Consider the following 16944-nt stretch of genomic DNA (forward strand, 5'->3'; position numbering starts at 1 on the left):
TATATATATATATATTAGTGAATGAAAAAATTAGTCTACCAATTTTATTATGAACTTAGAAAATAAGTGGAATAGTGAATTAATTTGAGAAGATAGTTTGTATGATTATTATACATTTTCCGAGTTGTTTATACTAAATGAATTTGAAATAGAGTAGGAAAGAAATTAATTAATACTAGTCTAATTTAATATATCAAATTAGATATTTGACATTTTAGAAAAACTAGCTATGGAGGTCTAAATAACATTTTATGTATCTATAAAAGAAAAATTAAGGTCTATTGAGTAAAGAGGTCTAAATAACGTTTTTAGATATATGAATATAAGCTCCCAATAATGACATTTTCTTCATCTTACAACAATAGAGTTTCTCTCGAAAACATTTTGATATTCTCTTGGTTACAATTTTAACTTGTATCAAGTCATACAACTAGTGCTTTGTAAGGATCCGGTTATGTGCTATACTTTGACCACATTGATTGCACTGATGTTTACATATTGACGTTTGAATATTTTGACATCATTTGCATATTCAGTCAGCTCCGTAGATTACCTTGAGGGACAATCAATCTAGACCAGAGTAGATGTATCATGGGTGGGGTCTAACGTAGCAGAGATTTAATCTTCCATCGATTGTGGTGGCTCCGCCATGGACCACCTGATCTTGTAGAGATTGAAGGTGGTGATCGAATCATCATGTATTTAAAACTTTTTTTTTGGTCTGAGTATTTAAAACCTTAGAGACCAACCTTTTGAGGATTTGGCAAGGTTGGCAATGACATGCATTATCTAACATTACGGCTTAGTTTAAAAGCCATCCATAATAAATCATACTATATTAGATAAGTGAACTAACTATAATTATGTTTTATAACAAATAAATATTGAGCAGTCGTGGTGAAATTTTGTTTGTTAGTTGAATAGGAAAAACATGCCACATGTAACTATTTGAGAGGGGTAGAGGGAAAGGAATAGAGAAAAAAGAATAGAGAATTAGCTGTCGAGCGTCTCATGAGATTAGGTTTCATGCGTCCTCTGTTCGAAATATCGGCGATATATATGGTCGATATATCCCCGATATATCGCTGATATTTTGAATCCGATACGATAAGAGCATATCGGTCAACGCAAAAATGATGGTCAACGGTCAAATATCGGTCAAAATTTGATTTTTTAATTATTTTTTCAATTTTTGTTTAATTTTTTAATATTTATTTCCTCTTTTTAAAAAAAACTTATATATTTTTTTCATTTTTTCATATATATTTTTAATTTATATAAATTTTAAATATATATGATGAATTTCAAGTCTAAATAATCATTCTTAAATACCTATTTTTATTATTAGATGTCGTTCGTGTACTTTAATTGTCATTAAATCAAGTATTTATTTTCTTTAGTTTACTTATTACCGTTTTTTTAGTTTATTTGGTACATATTGAAGTATAATTTTATAAATTTTATTAAAAATAAGCAAATCCGATAAAACCGATATATCCCCGATAAAACCGATATATCCACCGATATATTGTTTTATCTCTCGACCGATACAATGCCGAAAACGATATTTAGACGATTGCATGCGTCACGCTGATATAGATGGCTTGAAGGAATCCTCTGTTGTCGAAAAGGAAAGAGGAAGAAGAAGCAGAGTCTTGGGCTGAAACTGAAACTGAAGCAGAGGTGACAGAGGAGTCAAAAGAGTCAACGGCGGAGGAAGAGAGTACTTGGGAAGAAGCAGCAGGAGTCAAGTGACAGTGACCCAAGATAGACCCGAACCCGAATCCGAGCGCCGGAAGGCCCAAACGGACATCCAACCGAAACAGTCAACTCAAAATCCTGTCTTGTTGGACTGTCTGCTGCTAATGATGTGCGAGCCGAAGCTGTCCATGGAGGTGTCCAAGGAGACTTGGGTCTGCAGCACTGACTTCATCCGATGCCTCCCGGAGCCACACGTCTGCATCAACAAAAAGGACGGTAAGGATGAGGCGAAGAAGCCGCGCGCCGCGGATCAGCTTGGACTCGCGGCGACAGCTGCTGCTCAACAGGAAGTGATGATTCAGCTGCCGATGTCGTCGTGTTCTTTTCCGTAGTGTCGATGGCCGAGATCATAGGGCAGAAGCTGGTAGGTTCTACTGCCTACGAGCCGTTTGTGCTAACGCGCTGCAAGTCGGAGCCAATGAGGTCGGTGTCTAAGCTTGCACCGGAGGTTTGCTTTTGGAAGAACAGGAACCTGCATCGCCACCCGGGTCCTCTCGGAGTCGGGTTTTAATCCTAGGTAAATTTATTGGGAGTGTAAGAAATAACCAAAAAGTTAAATTGTAGCCATGTTGTCGTATGGCTCATGATTGTAGGTTTTTACTTTCAACACATTGCTCTCTCTTGCTCCCTATCTCGTTTGTACATTTCCATGTAGTAATTTTTTAGAAATTAGTCTCTTTTGCATCTTTATCAGAAGTAAAGGAAAGTAGAAAAATGGTACTATGCGAGTCCCAGTTGATTTTCTTTCTGTTATATTGGTTCAGTTGAATGGTAATTTTCATTGGGGAATCAATAGGTAGTACAGGGCGCACGTTTGTTTGTATGCATGAGGCTTTTACTTAGAGCAGTGCAGTGGTAGAAAAATGCAGCTTTGCGTTTGTGGTACAGTGAATTACAACCTTTCGATAGGGACTGGAGCTCCAGCTGGAGTACTCATACCGGAGCTGTGCTTCTTTCTCTTTCAGAGTCAGATGACTACAAGTTTTACAGATTTACATAATTTCGGTTTACTCTACTACCGTTAATAGTTTACCTTCTTCTAGTAAAATTCACATCCCTTATCGCTACAGGATTGTCTTGTGTTTCCTAGTCCTACTACAAGAAGTTTCATATTCAACCTTCACTGCTTTAAGGTAAGAATTTCAACCCCCTGCTAGGTATTCTATGAGTAGACGTCTCTTCTAACCTCTTATAAACCAACGATCGGCAAGTGACTTAGCAACAAGTAAATTACAACCTCTACTCTTACGGATCGGAAATTCTGATTGATGGAAAGCATGGATTCTGTTGGAGAAGCACGTGCAGAAAAGCCAAACCACCCTGATTCATCAGCGCTCCCTTACCTTCCCTTCGAGTTAATCCGTGAAATACTTGTACGACTTCCCGTCAAGTCTTTGTTACAATTCAAAATTGTGTGCAAGTCATACTTGTCCTTAATCTCAATTGTCAAGTAATGAGTTTCGGCGCGTGCAAAGTTATTACAGTAGCAGAACGACGTTTAAAAGACTGATCTTAAGTGAGAATCTCAAGTAATTCTATGCTACCCTCCCAAATCCAGACCGCTAGAAATTCCGATTGATATCCTTGCCGAGAAGTTTTATCTTAGTGGCAAAAATAACCATCAACAGGGACTCGATTTCGAGATAACAGGTTCTTGTGATGGTTTGTTATGTGTAGAAGTCCATGATAAAGATAGGGTTTTCTTGTGGAATCCATATACAAGTGAGTGTGTTGAAGCAAAACGACTCAATGCAGAGGATGAAGGATATTGTATCAACCATGGATTTGGTTATGACTACGAGAGTGACGACTACAAGGTATTCAGAGAGATTTACCAGTCCAACACCAGAACTCGTAAATGCATGATCTACTCACTAAGAACAAATTGTTGGAGAAGGATTGAAGATAATCCTCTTGGTACTCGTTATATTGAGCAGTGTTCTACTTATGTAAATGGAGCTCTACAAAAGTTTGGTCATGATACGGTCATTAACTCATTATATCTCTTGATCTGACAAGTGAGACATATATGGAAGTTCCAGAACCTGATTATGGTGAAAATACACATGTTTAGCGGAAATTAGTGGGTAGTTTTGAACGGTGCTTGTGCCTGCTAGTTCTCGGCTATGATACACGGATACGTTATAAAAGTGGAATGCCCGTATCGTATCCGTATCAGATACGGGTACAGACTAGTATCTTACATGTATTCTTGACTGAAAATGGAATAGAGGTTACCGAGATTACCAAAGGGAAGAAGATTGGATCGCCGGAGCTCCAGGAACACACCAAGAAGCTCGCTAGCGTCGCTGTCTTGAATTCGATCTCGCCGGAACGTGGCTCGAATCCGACATGCAAGGACTGGGTTGTGTAGAGCTCGTCGAGGGAGAGAGAGAATGGCAGTGGTGGCGTGCCCTAACGTGGGCGGAAGGCGGCGGCGCAGCTGGTCAAAGATTGCAGCTGTGTTGCTGCATCGGGAAGAGAGAAGAGAAGCAAAAGGAAGCAGAAGAGAAGAAAAAAAAAGGAAGGAGAAGAAGAAAAAGAAGAAAAGAGGGAGAGAGGAAAGGGCTCGGGTCTTGAGCTTCTATGCCCAAAGATTAAAAAACGCAAACTGAAAACTATTATATTGATGCAGGATGAAATAATTGTGTATTATTGAATGATATGGGAGCCTATATATATATGCATTACAAAACCACAATCCCGTAGGATTCGGAGTCTTAATCTATTACGGAGTCCTAATCTATTACGGAGATGCTAATCTATCTCCTAATAGGAAACCTATTAGGTTAAGGCACACACAAGGGTAGAATAGTAATTCTCCAAGAACACTCCCCCTTGTGTCGCATGCCTAGGTTGCATGGCTCGGTAAAAACCTTGTCAAGCAAAATAAAAACCTCTTGGGTAAAAATAAAAGCTTGATCGAAGGGAAAAAAAGCACAACGCACCGCCTACATTTGATAGCATCATGTGAGGTAGACTCCTCCTGAAGTCTACAAAACAACTCCCCCTGATTAGTGCCATAATCATGGAGTACAAAGAACAACGTATACAACGTTCATTACATGTTTCTCAAACGTAGTCTTGGGCCAATGATTAATCATTAATCTAGCCACATATCCTTAGATCATACATGCTATACTTAGCCAAACTTAGATCTTAGGAAACAAGATTGCATAACAACTCAAAACAAGAGTTTGCAATGAAAATCAGATTCTCGGATAGAATGACCTTCATTTACTTAAACGGCCATAACTTCTTCGTCAAAATAGGTATCAATGAATTGTAAAATGTTCTTGAAAGTAGACACCCGTGGCTTTCCAGTGACATAAGGTTCACAACCTAATTCGATCGGAGCAGTTCGCAGTGCTCTGTCAAAGTTGACTGACTTACAAATTTCCGGACATAACTGTCCTACTTTGCTAAAACAGCCATAACTCACTCAATATGATAGCTATGAACAAATGGTTGGTGTCCCTGTAAAGTAGACACATAGACCTTTCCAATGGTACTAATGTCACCATAGTTCATTGAGCTAGCTGTCTTGTAGGTCTCGTTGAAGTTGACCTATGAAACTGGACATATTCTGATTTGTCACATTTAATGTGTCTTTCGCAAAAAGAATGGGGGAATGGACCAATGAAGGACTGATTTTGGTCTGAAGTGGAACCGTATGTATCCTTTACGCTAACAGTGTCGACTGCTACACCAAGGCGTACGTTGATGTTACTGGAGCTGCTGGCGGCGTTGGTGTGGATAGGATTTATGTTGGTTCACTAAGTGTAGAACTAAACCCATGTCAAAGGAGCAATGCAAGTCCAATGACGATGCATAGGCGCAGAGTTAATCACGTCATAATGAAAGAAATAGTGTCCCAACAACACTTACATATATGAACCTATAGCTCATTGAATCTCTTCATCATCTTTATTTTGCCGGAATAGAGAATCAAGAATTAGCTTTCATATGAACACATATGGGTATGAGTTCTTGCAATCGATTGTACTACGTTCTCTCGAACGTCGCAATCTGATTACATAAGCTCTATGTGGTCTGGATGTATTTAAAGTCCCTCAGGCACTCTCATATCTGCGTTAAGATCCCTTTACAGATATTCTATGACCACTATCATATGCTGCAAATCAGTTTTCATGGACACTACTACTGATCAAGTAGCGGAAATCAATTATGTCCATAACGAGAGAATATAACTCATCGTAGTCAATACTAGGATAATGAGACAATCTTTGCGCCATAAGTTCTGCAAATATTGCATTACTTCATCTTTCTCATTACACTTACGAACAACGACCAACATAACAAGTCTAGTTCAACCTGTATTGATTCTTTCCACTTCGGTCAAGTTGCTCATCGTTGATGCTTTACAACAGAATAAGAGCATAAAAGAATACATAATAAATCATGGGAGATCAATCCATTAAACACATGCGCGCGGTTATACGATCAATTGAGAGATTTATTTTATTCTCTAACATCAACAAAAGGAGTCTGTAGCGTCCCACAGAAACTTAGTTGATACACATGTTTAGAGAATATCTCTTGATGATGGGCGAAATACTTGTGTCTACGCACCTCGCTTCTTTCTGGTTTTGATTCCAGAGAATAATGGTCTCCCCCTCATCTAGGCAGGAGCCAAGACCGAAGCTATGACTCTTACTAGTCCATCTTTGCGTTTGCCGCCCTTGTTTTGTGGTGCAATACCACGGGTGCCGACAACACCGCAGCGTACGATGATGCCATCGCCGACTTCCTTCCCACTTTCAGGGATGGTACCAACGGTGCTAGGACCAGGTCATATGAAATTCTCCCATATTCTGAGAGTTCCAACTTTACCGGCACGTCACAACATTTATGTGCGATCTCGTCACTTTCACAATATCAGTAAAGTCATTGAGAATCAAATCTTTGACTTTCTGGAGGTTGATAATGCGTTTCACTTTTGCTCACTTTGAGTAGTGCAGGATCTTAATGAGACATAGTGCCACACCACGTCAATTCCTGGCGTTAAAACCGGAATGGGAGCATTCCATATCTCCCCCTAACGATGGGAAGTATGTCTCATCAAAGTGACCGTCTGCTAATATCGCAGGATAGAGATCAACGGTTATAGATTAGAAATGGCAGACAAGTGTTGGTGATTCATAAATCATAACCATCCAAAATACTTAATCGTTTCAAGTAGACCGATTGAGATTACTACAATAGAGGCACATAAACAACTTAACCAAATAGGCGTTAGTGAAAAGAACGTTGGGACCGTATCTAGTGACCATTTGGTATGCACTAAACACTTGGCAAGTTGTGGGTCTGAAACGAATAAGTGTCGCTGCATGCAACATCATTACATATTCCCATGCAAAAATCGGCAGATTAGTACCCATAACCAAGTCCGAGCTCTGCTAGATTGTGCAGTGAATGAACATGAGGAATAATATGTTCAACGACGATTCCAGTAGATATGCAAAACGAAATCATCAAGGTCGTGAAGGTGAACTCTCCAACGGTATCCAATCAAATAGATTTGAGAGGATGAGAAGGGTGGTGAGCCCTTAGGATGATGATCATAGCTAAAAACTTTAGCAAATGCAGCGTTTAATGTGGAAAGCAAAGCGACGTGTGACCAATGCGGCAATGCTTTTAACCTATACTATAAACATACCGAAAAATGTCCGCATTCAGTTGGATGGGGTCTACTAATGTCACCTTAAATACTTTGTAAGAATGGAATGTTCTCGGTTGGAGCCTTAGCAAATAATGACTTCCTTGAAATCTAGCAAAAAAACAAACTTTGCAAAATGAACGATGGGCATCAGAGATTATCATGGAGGCATTAAAAAACACATGAGGCATCACAAGCTCCTGTGAATGAGGGGATGCTGCCACTGATGGCCTGAATGCCATGGAGCCGCCGAGAGGGGCAGGCTCGGTCTCACCGTGCTTGGCACGAATAGGCATGGCCTCACCATGTGGAGCACAGATGAGGTGGTCGTCCAATCGCTTCGTGAACATGAAAAATACCGATGATTCAAAGAATCTTGAGTTACATAAAGCTACTGCTGTAGACAAGCAAAGCTATGTCTAAGCTTGAAAAAGCTACTGTCAATGAAATCTGATAAATTTATTCCTCTCCATTCTTAACACAAATATCAAGATGAAAATGTATCATTGGCATATATGGCCTTTTAAAACTTAGCAAGGCACGAAGATATAAAACACAATCTTCGCACGAGATCCGTAAAACAACTACCTGCGCCGTATGGCAGTGTGGGTGGTTACGCAATTAGCAAGACACTCGATTTCACGGTGGGACATTCTCAAAATAAAATTAAGAGAGTCAACAACGCGGTGAACTTCTCTAGACAATACGCCGTAGGATATTATAAGAGGGGGGATTGAAACAAATGGCAATCCCATCGAATGTATCACATGTCAATAGAACTACATTCTTCAACTTAAGAGTTGGAAAAACATGGTATTGGAGCAGTTGAATACCAAATAATTAGGGTGAAAAACCATCCAATTGGTGGGGTGGTCACCAATAATAATAAAATCGTTTGAGCTATGAAACGACTTGGAGAAAACCAGAAAATTAACTGGAAAACCATGTCAAAATAACTCAAAACCGGGTGAAATTTGGACTGGAAAACGTGGCAGTAAAAACTGCTGGAAATATGCCGGAAAAATGACGAGAAACGACGAAAAAATCATCGAAAACTCGCTGGAACCGGCGGCGCCGATTGCCGGAAAACCGGCCGGCGGCAGTCGGAGTTGGCCGGCAAGGAGGCCGGGGTTGCTATTCGACAGGGGACGCCGGCAGGAACCGGATGGTGGCGCTAGAAACGCCGGTAAATGGCCAGAATGCGGCCAAAACGGCGGAAAACGTTCCGGAAACGCCGAAACAGTAACCGGGAAAACCAATATCAATTTTGACGTTCCAAAGTCCGTTTTCCAAATTTCAAGGTCCAATGTAGTGCTATTGGGTCCCATGTAACCCAAAAGTGGCCAATTTAAAAACCACGTGAGTTGCAAACGTTGATCATTCATGCTTAGTCAAGGCAAATAAAATTCTCACGAGATCATCTTGTAAACAAGAAATACGAGAAATTTTATTGAATATGCCAATATTTAATACAACACAAACAAGCTTCTGATTCCAATAGACGACTTAAGCTAAAGTCGAGCAAGAAACATGGCAATGTCAACGTCATACTTGAAAAATAGTAAGCAGAAAACATAGTCAAAATAGATTGACTAATCAAAAATCCGTAGCAAAAAAATCTTGCATATCAGATCGGGCGGAGTTAGCCTGAGGCTAAAAAATGTGCTTACTTGAGAATGGAAGAATGTTACGTTTGCATCTCCAAAATTCCCTTAAGAAATAGATACATGTGTCAAAAATGACATGAGTTTCTCAGATGTGGAGCATGCTTCAAGGTCAGCTCTGGTAAAACAACGTCATAGACAATTATTAAATCACTTTAAGTGTGTCCCATAGAATTCGTTATTTTTGGAATCTTTTGTCAGCAAATAGTGCTGCTTCAGAGTAATGAATTTCAACTCAAATAAATGAGTACGTAGATCTTGAGATTATCGTTTATAGACATGAGTTTAAGAAAACTTAAACATTCAAAAAAACAGTCGCGATGACGACGCATCCATAAGAAACAAGGGTTGTATAGGTTTCGAATAATCGAACTATTCAAGTATGTAACCGGAATTAGAAGGGTTGTGATGTATATGGTCACAAAATAATCGATGCATATCGGCGATTCTCATGATCGCACCCAAAACAGCGGTGTACTCAGACAACCACACGTAATCGATTTCTTCCCTTTAAATAATTACGTGACTCCCCCAGGACCGTCACACGAAAAACATCGACCAAGAGGGGAATCACATCCCTATTTGGTCTCATTGGCGTTATAAGAAAGGCCGGAATAAAGATAAGAAGAAGGCTAATAGCGCCCGATATAATATATCTATACGTTCCAAAGCGGGAACGTTTATGAAAAATTTACCTTTGAAGATTTGTAGAAGACGGGAGTAGCTTCTCTTGAGCGAAGACTTTGCTTGTGAAGTTCGCGTTTTTTTTTTTGCGTGAATATGCGGGAGGAGCAATTTTGAATGCTTTGATGCGGGGACTTGCGGGGCAAAAAGATGTTTTTGCGGAGGAGACCCTGCGGGGCTTCAGGGGGGTCGCAGGCAGGAGGTTGCGGGGGCTGCAGCGGCGGCGAGCAGGAGCGGTGGGCAGGGCTGCGCCGACGGGAAGATGCCGGAGGCCGGAGGCTAAGGCGGCCGGCGGTGGAGAGAAAAAAAAAATTCTAGGGCTTTAAAAGTTCAAGATTTTAGGGCAAAGTGCGTGATAACGTGATGCATGATGAAATAATTGTGTATTATTGAATGATATGGGGCATATATATATATAGGCATTACAAAACCACAATCTCGTAGGATTCGGAGTACTAATGTATTACGGAGATGTTAATCTATCTCCTAACAGGAAACCTATTAGGCTAAGGCACACACAAAGGTAGAATAGTAATTCTCCCGGAACATATATATATATATTTAAAATTATTTTACAAAACGTATCTAAAACAATACATCTTAAAAAACACGTATCCCGTATCATGCCGTACCCGTATCTCATGTCCCGTGTACCCATACTCAGTGCATCATAGGTTCTCGGTGTAGCTAGTTCTGGCCAAAACGATATATGGGTGATGAAGGAATATGGCGTGAAAGAGTCTTGGACTAAAATGATGGGATTCCCATACTTGTTGGGATCTAGGTATCGGATAAGCTTAGCAAAATTGATTTGGTTTTTGGGAAAAGATGAAGTCGTAGTAGAGATAGCCGGTGGGCAAATGGTTTCATACAATGCAAAGACAAAATCAAAAACAGAGCTTGGCATTCCAGCACGGCCTCATTATTGGAGTCATGTCTATGTAGAGAGCCTTGTCTCACCCCGTGCTTACATTGAGCTTGGCTACAAATAATGTTTGGCCCTGGCCGCTAGAAGCCTCACTTGTGTTTTTTTTTTTTTAATGCCTCAAATTGTGTTTGAAGTTCAATTTTACTGGGTACAATTATTAAACTCTTAAAACATTTCCTTGTAGTTTAAGCTTTGAGGATGTCTTGGTCTGATCTAGTTGAGGAATTTACCAGGCAATGATATAATGGGGGAAGCAGCTCTTTGCTACTTGATCTGTTCTTCGTTCAATTTAATGAATTTCTCTTTGAATTTAACAAAAAAAAGAAGTTTGTTAAGGTTTTAAAGTTTGTTCAACTCTGGTCAAGGTATTGTGCATTTTTCAGGTTGTTATGCTCTCATTTACATATTCACAAAAAAAAAAGCCTCTGATTTACACAAGTAGGTAAATTCTCATTAAGCAAAACTACTCTGATAGATTCAACATAGTTCTCTGGTAACATCAATCTGAAGTCATGAGGGAAATACGAACTCAATTAATCAGCCAAGTCATGTGCAACTATTGTGTGTCCTTTTCAATTATTTAAGTTGATCTGCAGCTCCTAATTCCTAAAGAATAATAGCTATATATATACAAAGATATAGCTTATATATACAACCTTACCATTCTGGGGCTTGCAGAATGGGCTGCTTCTTCTAAGGCAGAAGCCATCCTCTGCATTTTTTGAGGTGAAGGTCAGAAGCCATTACCATTTTCTGCATAAATCTGTCCTTGGATGGTGGCCAATGTAACAGTCTGTTAAGCATGAAATTGTCTGCTATTAGGGAAAGCTGATAGATGGACTAAACATGGTTTGTTGAATTGTGTATCCTAAATTAAGATTGACATGGATGGAAGGCAGTATCAAATTTCACAATAGCCTCAAACTCCTGGATCCTCATGTCTTGATACTCTATCACCAGATGAATGACCAAGATACAGAAAAATTACAACTGCTTCTACCAACCATTGCCCCTTCTATAATCACATTATAATGTTTGGATAGAGGATTTGATGAATAAGAATGCAGCATCAAGCACATGCTTTCCATTCAAAACATATTTTCACAGTTAAATTGATGAAAATTTCCTCAATAATGGTTCTTCACTTCTATTGTGGCTCATCAGAACTTTCTTCCCCTTTGCTACTGTCCAGAGCAGTATCTGTAGGACTCTCAACCACTGAAGTCAGTGAGCCTGACTGGTTTTTACTCTGATTCTCAGTTTCTCCACTTTTAAACTCATCGTTAATGAAAATCTGGCCAGCATAAAGAACTAAACCGACAGCGTTGATGCTAAAAACAAATGTTGCAAGGTAGCATAACCCATTGATAATGGTCCTGCAATTAGAAGATCAGAACTGATCATTCTCTTGATGGAATAAAAATCACAGCACATCCGAAGCCAGTAGTACTAGAATTATGACCTACCTTATTGTGATTGTAATCTGACGAACCTGAAAGGAAGATAAACAAGTATGGCATTCAGAATCTAGAGTGAATATTCAAGTAAAACGACTAACACTCCCAGAAACAGGCTCGTACTTGGTACATTGGCTAGTCATAGTACGCAAATTAAGAAAAACTGCTAAAACCAACATCGGTTGTCAAAGGAACATACTGAAAAATTATCTGAAATTGTTTGGCGGTTGAGAGATGCCTCAATTGTAGTAGTGAACTTGTACAGAATAAGTGCAATGACTCCAGCAGATATTCCTCCCAACAGTGCCTGAACAGGTGAAGGTGTCTTTGATTCAATGGACCCTGAAGACATCACTTTCAAGCTTTCCAAAGCCTCCTCCTTCAACGACTTCTTCGCTCCACTAGACCTAAATTTCTAGTCACCAAAATTACTCCATCAGTTCCACACAAAAAACTAGGCCTCAAAATCCAAATCTTACCAATAAACATTTACATATCAATATCATATACAGGGCATTCACTAAAATCATTCCAAAATCCACAATGAGCATAACTTGAAATGTTGAAAAGCATAAACTTTTAAACTACATCTTAACAATGCATATAAGTGTGGCATTTTGATCAAAGCAGTAATACCAAATTCCTCATCATTCATCACAAACACAAATCCTTAACAGTTCAAAACAAAAAGGGTAACTCACATTTCATAAAGCTTCAAACTTTACACTAACACAATTATCCCGACACATAATGAAGATAAAGCTATGATCTTTACCAGCTCCTTTGCACGCTTGGCACGACGTCGTAGCGACCTAAACAGAAAGACAGTGATAGCTCCAGTGAGAAGAACACTGGTAGCAGTTTGGATAAAAGAAGGGTCATCATCAGTAGCAAATATGGGAGAGTCAGAGTCCAAAATCTCAATGGGGTCCTCTTCGTCGGGAATGGTATAGGTTCCGGTGCCGGCAGGAGGTTCTGGAGCTTGGGCGAGCCATTGGTCGGGTGTGGGAGTGGAGTTGGCTGAGAGGGAGATGTGGTTGATGGATTTGTAGAGAGAATTGAGAGGTGGGGATGAGAGATTGGGAGGAGAGAGAAAGTGGAATTGGGGAGGAGAGAGAGAGAAAGTGGGATTGGGGAGGAGGAGGGGGAGGAGGTGTTGGGTGTGCAACATTTGAACCCTCAAGAGAGGGAGAGACAGGAGCTGCTTGGTTTGGTAGTTGGTTTTTGCTCTGTTCTTGGATAACATGTTTTTTTTTTTTTGCTCATGTTGGATTTCTGGGTAGCTTTGGATATTTGAAAATATCTGCTAATGCAGCTTTATATTAATTTTTTTTGTTACATAATTCTATTTTTAATTTTCATCCCTTCAAGAGGAAGTTTGTTTCATTCTAAAAAAACAAGAAGTTTATTTCAGTGATTACTTGCGGGCCAGCTCGAGAAGCATAATGGAGTGGTTCGACTGGTCAATCCAGCAGTCTAAAATAAGTAAATCTCATAGGAAAATGTGAAGTTTAATTTCAACATCATTCCGCAACAGAAAATATTTGTAGAAGTTCCTAGTTCATTATTAATTCCTTTTAAAATAAAGAAGTGAAATTCACATTGTAAAAGCTTATAATAAACTGTCAAGAGATAAGAATATGTGCATACACATAAAATGTACACAACTCAGGAAAAAATACGCATGCAAATTGGAACGTACACAACTCTCATATAAGATCCATTCATGCCACATTTTGAATGGACAAGAAAAGTTGAGCTTGTATTTGAATTGGGGGATTGAATCATAATGTTACAATATACTCAGACTATGAATTATAATGTGATTATTCAAGTCAATAATTCACAAAAATTTCAATGACATGCAATGTTCAGCACTCCTAGCGCACATTAGATGCCACAGATCTAGCCCAAAACTTGATTTGTGCCTTCATGTCTTCAGCAGACCTACCTGCACCCAAGTTTGGAGGAGGAGGGGCACAGCTTTGCACTAGCCACGCTTCCGAAAGATAAGGCCGACGTACCATATCCGGGTTTACATCCTCATTGCGCTTCTTTTCTTGCAAACCGGGAAGTATGCTAACCACACTTGGGGCTATGTCTTTCTTGTCAAATGTGAACCCCAAGTCCTTGAATCCTTGCACTTCTTCAATTTCGAGTTCGCTGAGGCTCTTTCTCGAAAGTAAGTTGCGTCTTAATTCCTTGCTAACATCATTTTCTCCTTCTGTGATTCTAACTGGAGGTCGATATCTCGGAATACTAGAACATTGTGTCATCCCCTGCAAGATTACAAATGTAACAATGTAAGTACTAAGAACAATCTGTGAACGGCACCAAAATAGTTGGATGGTATATATGGCATGTTCTGTTGTCATTACTCGTGGAGTTTACTTGAATTATTCCTGTAGTCAATTACTTACTAGACAAGACATCATTTCCAGAATGGTTTGTTTAGAGGTTTCTTGATCCTAGTTAGGGTATTTCGTCCAAATTCATATTCTCATAACTATTTTGTTTCAAAGAGGATTGAATAATGTCTATAACTCTTGTTGGTACTCCACTAACATTGTCCTAAACTCATAACATGCCTTAAAACTCCAAACTAAAAGGTGATTAGTACCTTATGTCTCTGCGGAATGCTCTCTTGGTTTTTCTCCTCCCTCCCAAAACAGGGTGGCAATGATGGTGTCCTTAGCAAACTGCGCTGCACCGGTTGCCCATATGATTTGCTTCTTCTGCTGTCACTCTTCTCTCCATCTTGATCGTCCTCTCTCCTGCTCACACAAGGTGGTGATTTGGTCGGAGTCTGCAGAATTTTCTGATGTGATGTCTGCCGAGTCAATTTGCTCGAACACTTCTTTGGAGTATTGTGATTCACTGCTTCCTCAACTTTCTCTTCTCTCCCCACATTAAGTGGCAGAGACGGTGTTCGAACCAATGAATTCTTGGCCTCTGAGTTCTTCACCAGCATTTCTTGACCAAAGCTTGATGGGGAAGGGCAACAAGGATCAGAATAACACCTCAACATCCTTTGCTTCCTGATGAGCAAGTTGTCAAAGAACCAACACTCTTCCAAAAGATCATTGGCTTCTACTTTTTGGTTCTTACTTGAGGATGCCTCAAAAGGGCCATCATCTACATGCTCCATGGCTCCACAAAACTAACTAATCTACACCTCTAAGTTTCCAACAAGTAAATGGAAGAACCAAATACATATATGGTTTGTTGTTTAGCTATATATATTTGGGGGTGCAAGAATATTAAAACTAAAAGTCTAAAACTATGGACAAACCAGCTGGGGTGACTAGGGAAGCCATGTGGTATGGTTTTGGAATCAAAGCATATTATAATGTGGAAATGACAATTAATATGGAGAAGATGTTCCATGATGTGCTAAGAGATAAGAATTTTAGAATTTAAAGTGTAACAACTAAGAAGTTGGGGGATGCATATTCATGACAGGGCCAAGCCAGCTAACTTCCCATGTGCTGGGGCTTTTGTTTATAGATAGATACACTGAAGGGATCATCTGCAGTGTTGTTTTCTCTCCCCAATTATATCATTTATATGACAGCCAAAATTTTAGATTTTTGTTTATCGGAAAATCGGCCTCTCTCTTTCTTTTGTTTTAGGCATAGGCAGACCTAGAAATTCAACATTAGGTGGACTTGAACTTTGTAACAAAAAAATTCGCGACGGTGCTGGAGGACTTTATTAATCAGGGTGGGATATAAGAGTTAATCTCTTAAATACAATAAAAGACAAGAGTTAACTCTACAATTCGGTAAATCTTCAATATTCTACTATAGCATATTACACGCTATGCTATATACATATAAGTAAACCAATGAATACGTTAACGTAGATATTATTTTATTTTAAGTCCCTATCTCTAATGTTTAAAATTGAAATATAATAAATTACATTAGAATTTAGTCTCCAAATTGAAGAAACTCAATAAGACAAACTACAAGAGAGAAAGAGAGTGAGATTGAGGCAGAGAGAAAGAGCGACGAGTTCGTTAATTCGCCATTGTTTCATCATGATCGACCAGTGAGATTGAGAGCTCTTTTTTGTCAATTATGTAAAATCATAAATACATTTTTTTATTACTAATGTATATATAAACTAGAACTCTAGAAGCCCTACTATATATATAAAATATATAGTAGAAGATTTTTTTTCCAAAATGTGGGTGGACTTAGTCCACCTTACCATACACCTAGGTCGGCCCCTGGTTTTAGGTACAAGTTTGTGTTTTTTTTTTTTGCTAATATATACAAGGGCAGTGTCTCAAAAGAGTATATCACCGACTTTTTCAAATTAACTAGGAACTACTTGGAATAGGTGTTGCTTTGCCTGGAGAAATTACTAGCAGGGGGCTACTAGCTTAGATTTGAGATTTTGAGTGTGACCAGGAAGTGTGAAAGAAATGAATCGATTCTTTGATGATTATGATGATGATGCTAGAATCTAAGCATTTTTGTGAAGGGCTCACAGACAGAATAAGCTTTGTTGGTTATCTCCTATTCTCTCATGACACAACAAAGAAAAAGAATCAAGCTTGTAATGACCTCTAGAAAGTCGCTCGTTTGACGCCATTTGGATCAATCATTTGAAAGATGATCAACCAACTACTTAAGATCGTCTGCCATTTGTTTCAGTGAAGTAAGCTCGATCCAATACTAACCTGGAAGAACATGATAGTGCAGATAAGTCGGTCCAGGAGTGGACGTAGAATTTGTAGTTATGATAATACACAACATTTCT

General features: G+C 39.2%; 3 protein-coding genes across 3 annotated transcripts; 1 reads left to right on the forward strand and 2 right to left on the reverse strand.

Annotated features, from left to right (window-relative positions):
* The first annotated feature begins 649 nt into the window (after nt 1-649).
* Nucleotides 650-2272, forward strand: LOC126787052 (uncharacterized). The gene is made up of 3 exons (XM_050512986.1): nt 650-666; nt 1682-2051; nt 2093-2272. Exons 1-3 carry the CDS (start codon nt 650-652, stop codon nt 2270-2272), a joined length of 567 nt encoding a protein of 188 aa, XP_050368943.1.
* A 9138-nt stretch (nt 2273-11410) lies between these two features.
* On the reverse strand, nt 11411-13345 carry LOC126787053 (uncharacterized). The gene is made up of 4 exons (XM_050512987.1): nt 12950-13345; nt 12374-12589; nt 12184-12209; nt 11411-12093 (listed from the first exon to the last, which is right to left on the reverse strand). The coding sequence occupies exons 1-4, from the start codon at nt 13343-13345 to the stop codon at nt 11865-11867; spliced, it is 867 nt and encodes a 288-aa protein (XP_050368944.1). The 3' UTR covers nt 11411-11864.
* Nucleotides 13346-13951: 606 nt separating this feature from the next.
* Nucleotides 13952-15348, reverse strand: LOC126788659 (uncharacterized). The gene is made up of 2 exons (XM_050514669.1): nt 14795-15348; nt 13952-14453 (listed from the first exon to the last, which is right to left on the reverse strand). The coding sequence occupies exons 1-2, from the start codon at nt 15320-15322 to the stop codon at nt 14055-14057; spliced, it is 927 nt and encodes a 308-aa protein (XP_050370626.1). The 5' UTR covers nt 15323-15348; the 3' UTR covers nt 13952-14054.
* Nucleotides 15349-16944: the final 1596 nt, after the last annotated feature.

This window comes from Argentina anserina, chromosome 3 (assembly GCF_933775445.1).
Source record: "Argentina anserina chromosome 3, drPotAnse1.1, whole genome shotgun sequence".
Lineage (NCBI taxonomy): Eukaryota > Viridiplantae > Streptophyta > Magnoliopsida > Rosales > Rosaceae > Argentina > Argentina anserina.

What these genes read in the sequence shown, in the direction of transcription:
- LOC126787052 (XM_050512986.1), top strand. An exon ending in CAGCTGCTGCTCAACAGGAA is followed by an intron (nt 2,052 to 2,092) that starts GTGATGATTCAG and finishes TTCTTTTCCGTA; the next exon opens with GTGTCGATGGCCGAGATCAT.
- LOC126787053 (XM_050512987.1), bottom strand. Translation starts at nt 13,345, where the DNA reads ATGTTGCACACCCAACACCTCCTCCCCCTCCTCCTCCCCAATCCCACT. An exon ending in CCAAGCGTGCAAAGGAGCTG is followed by an intron (nt 12,590 to 12,949) that starts GTAAAGATCATA and finishes TTTGGTGACTAG; the next exon opens with AAATTTAGGTCTAGTGGAGC. An exon ending in CAATTTCAGATAATTTTTCA is followed by an intron (nt 12,210 to 12,373) that starts GTATGTTCCTTT and finishes TCTTCCTTTCAG; the next exon opens with GTTCGTCAGATTACAATCAC.
- LOC126788659 (XM_050514669.1), bottom strand. Translation starts at nt 15,322, where the DNA reads ATGGAGCATGTAGATGATGGCCCTTTTGAGGCATCCTCAAGTAAGAAC. An exon ending in GCATTCCGCAGAGACATAAG is followed by an intron (nt 14,454 to 14,794) that starts GTACTAATCACC and finishes GTAATCTTGCAG; the next exon opens with GGGATGACACAATGTTCTAG.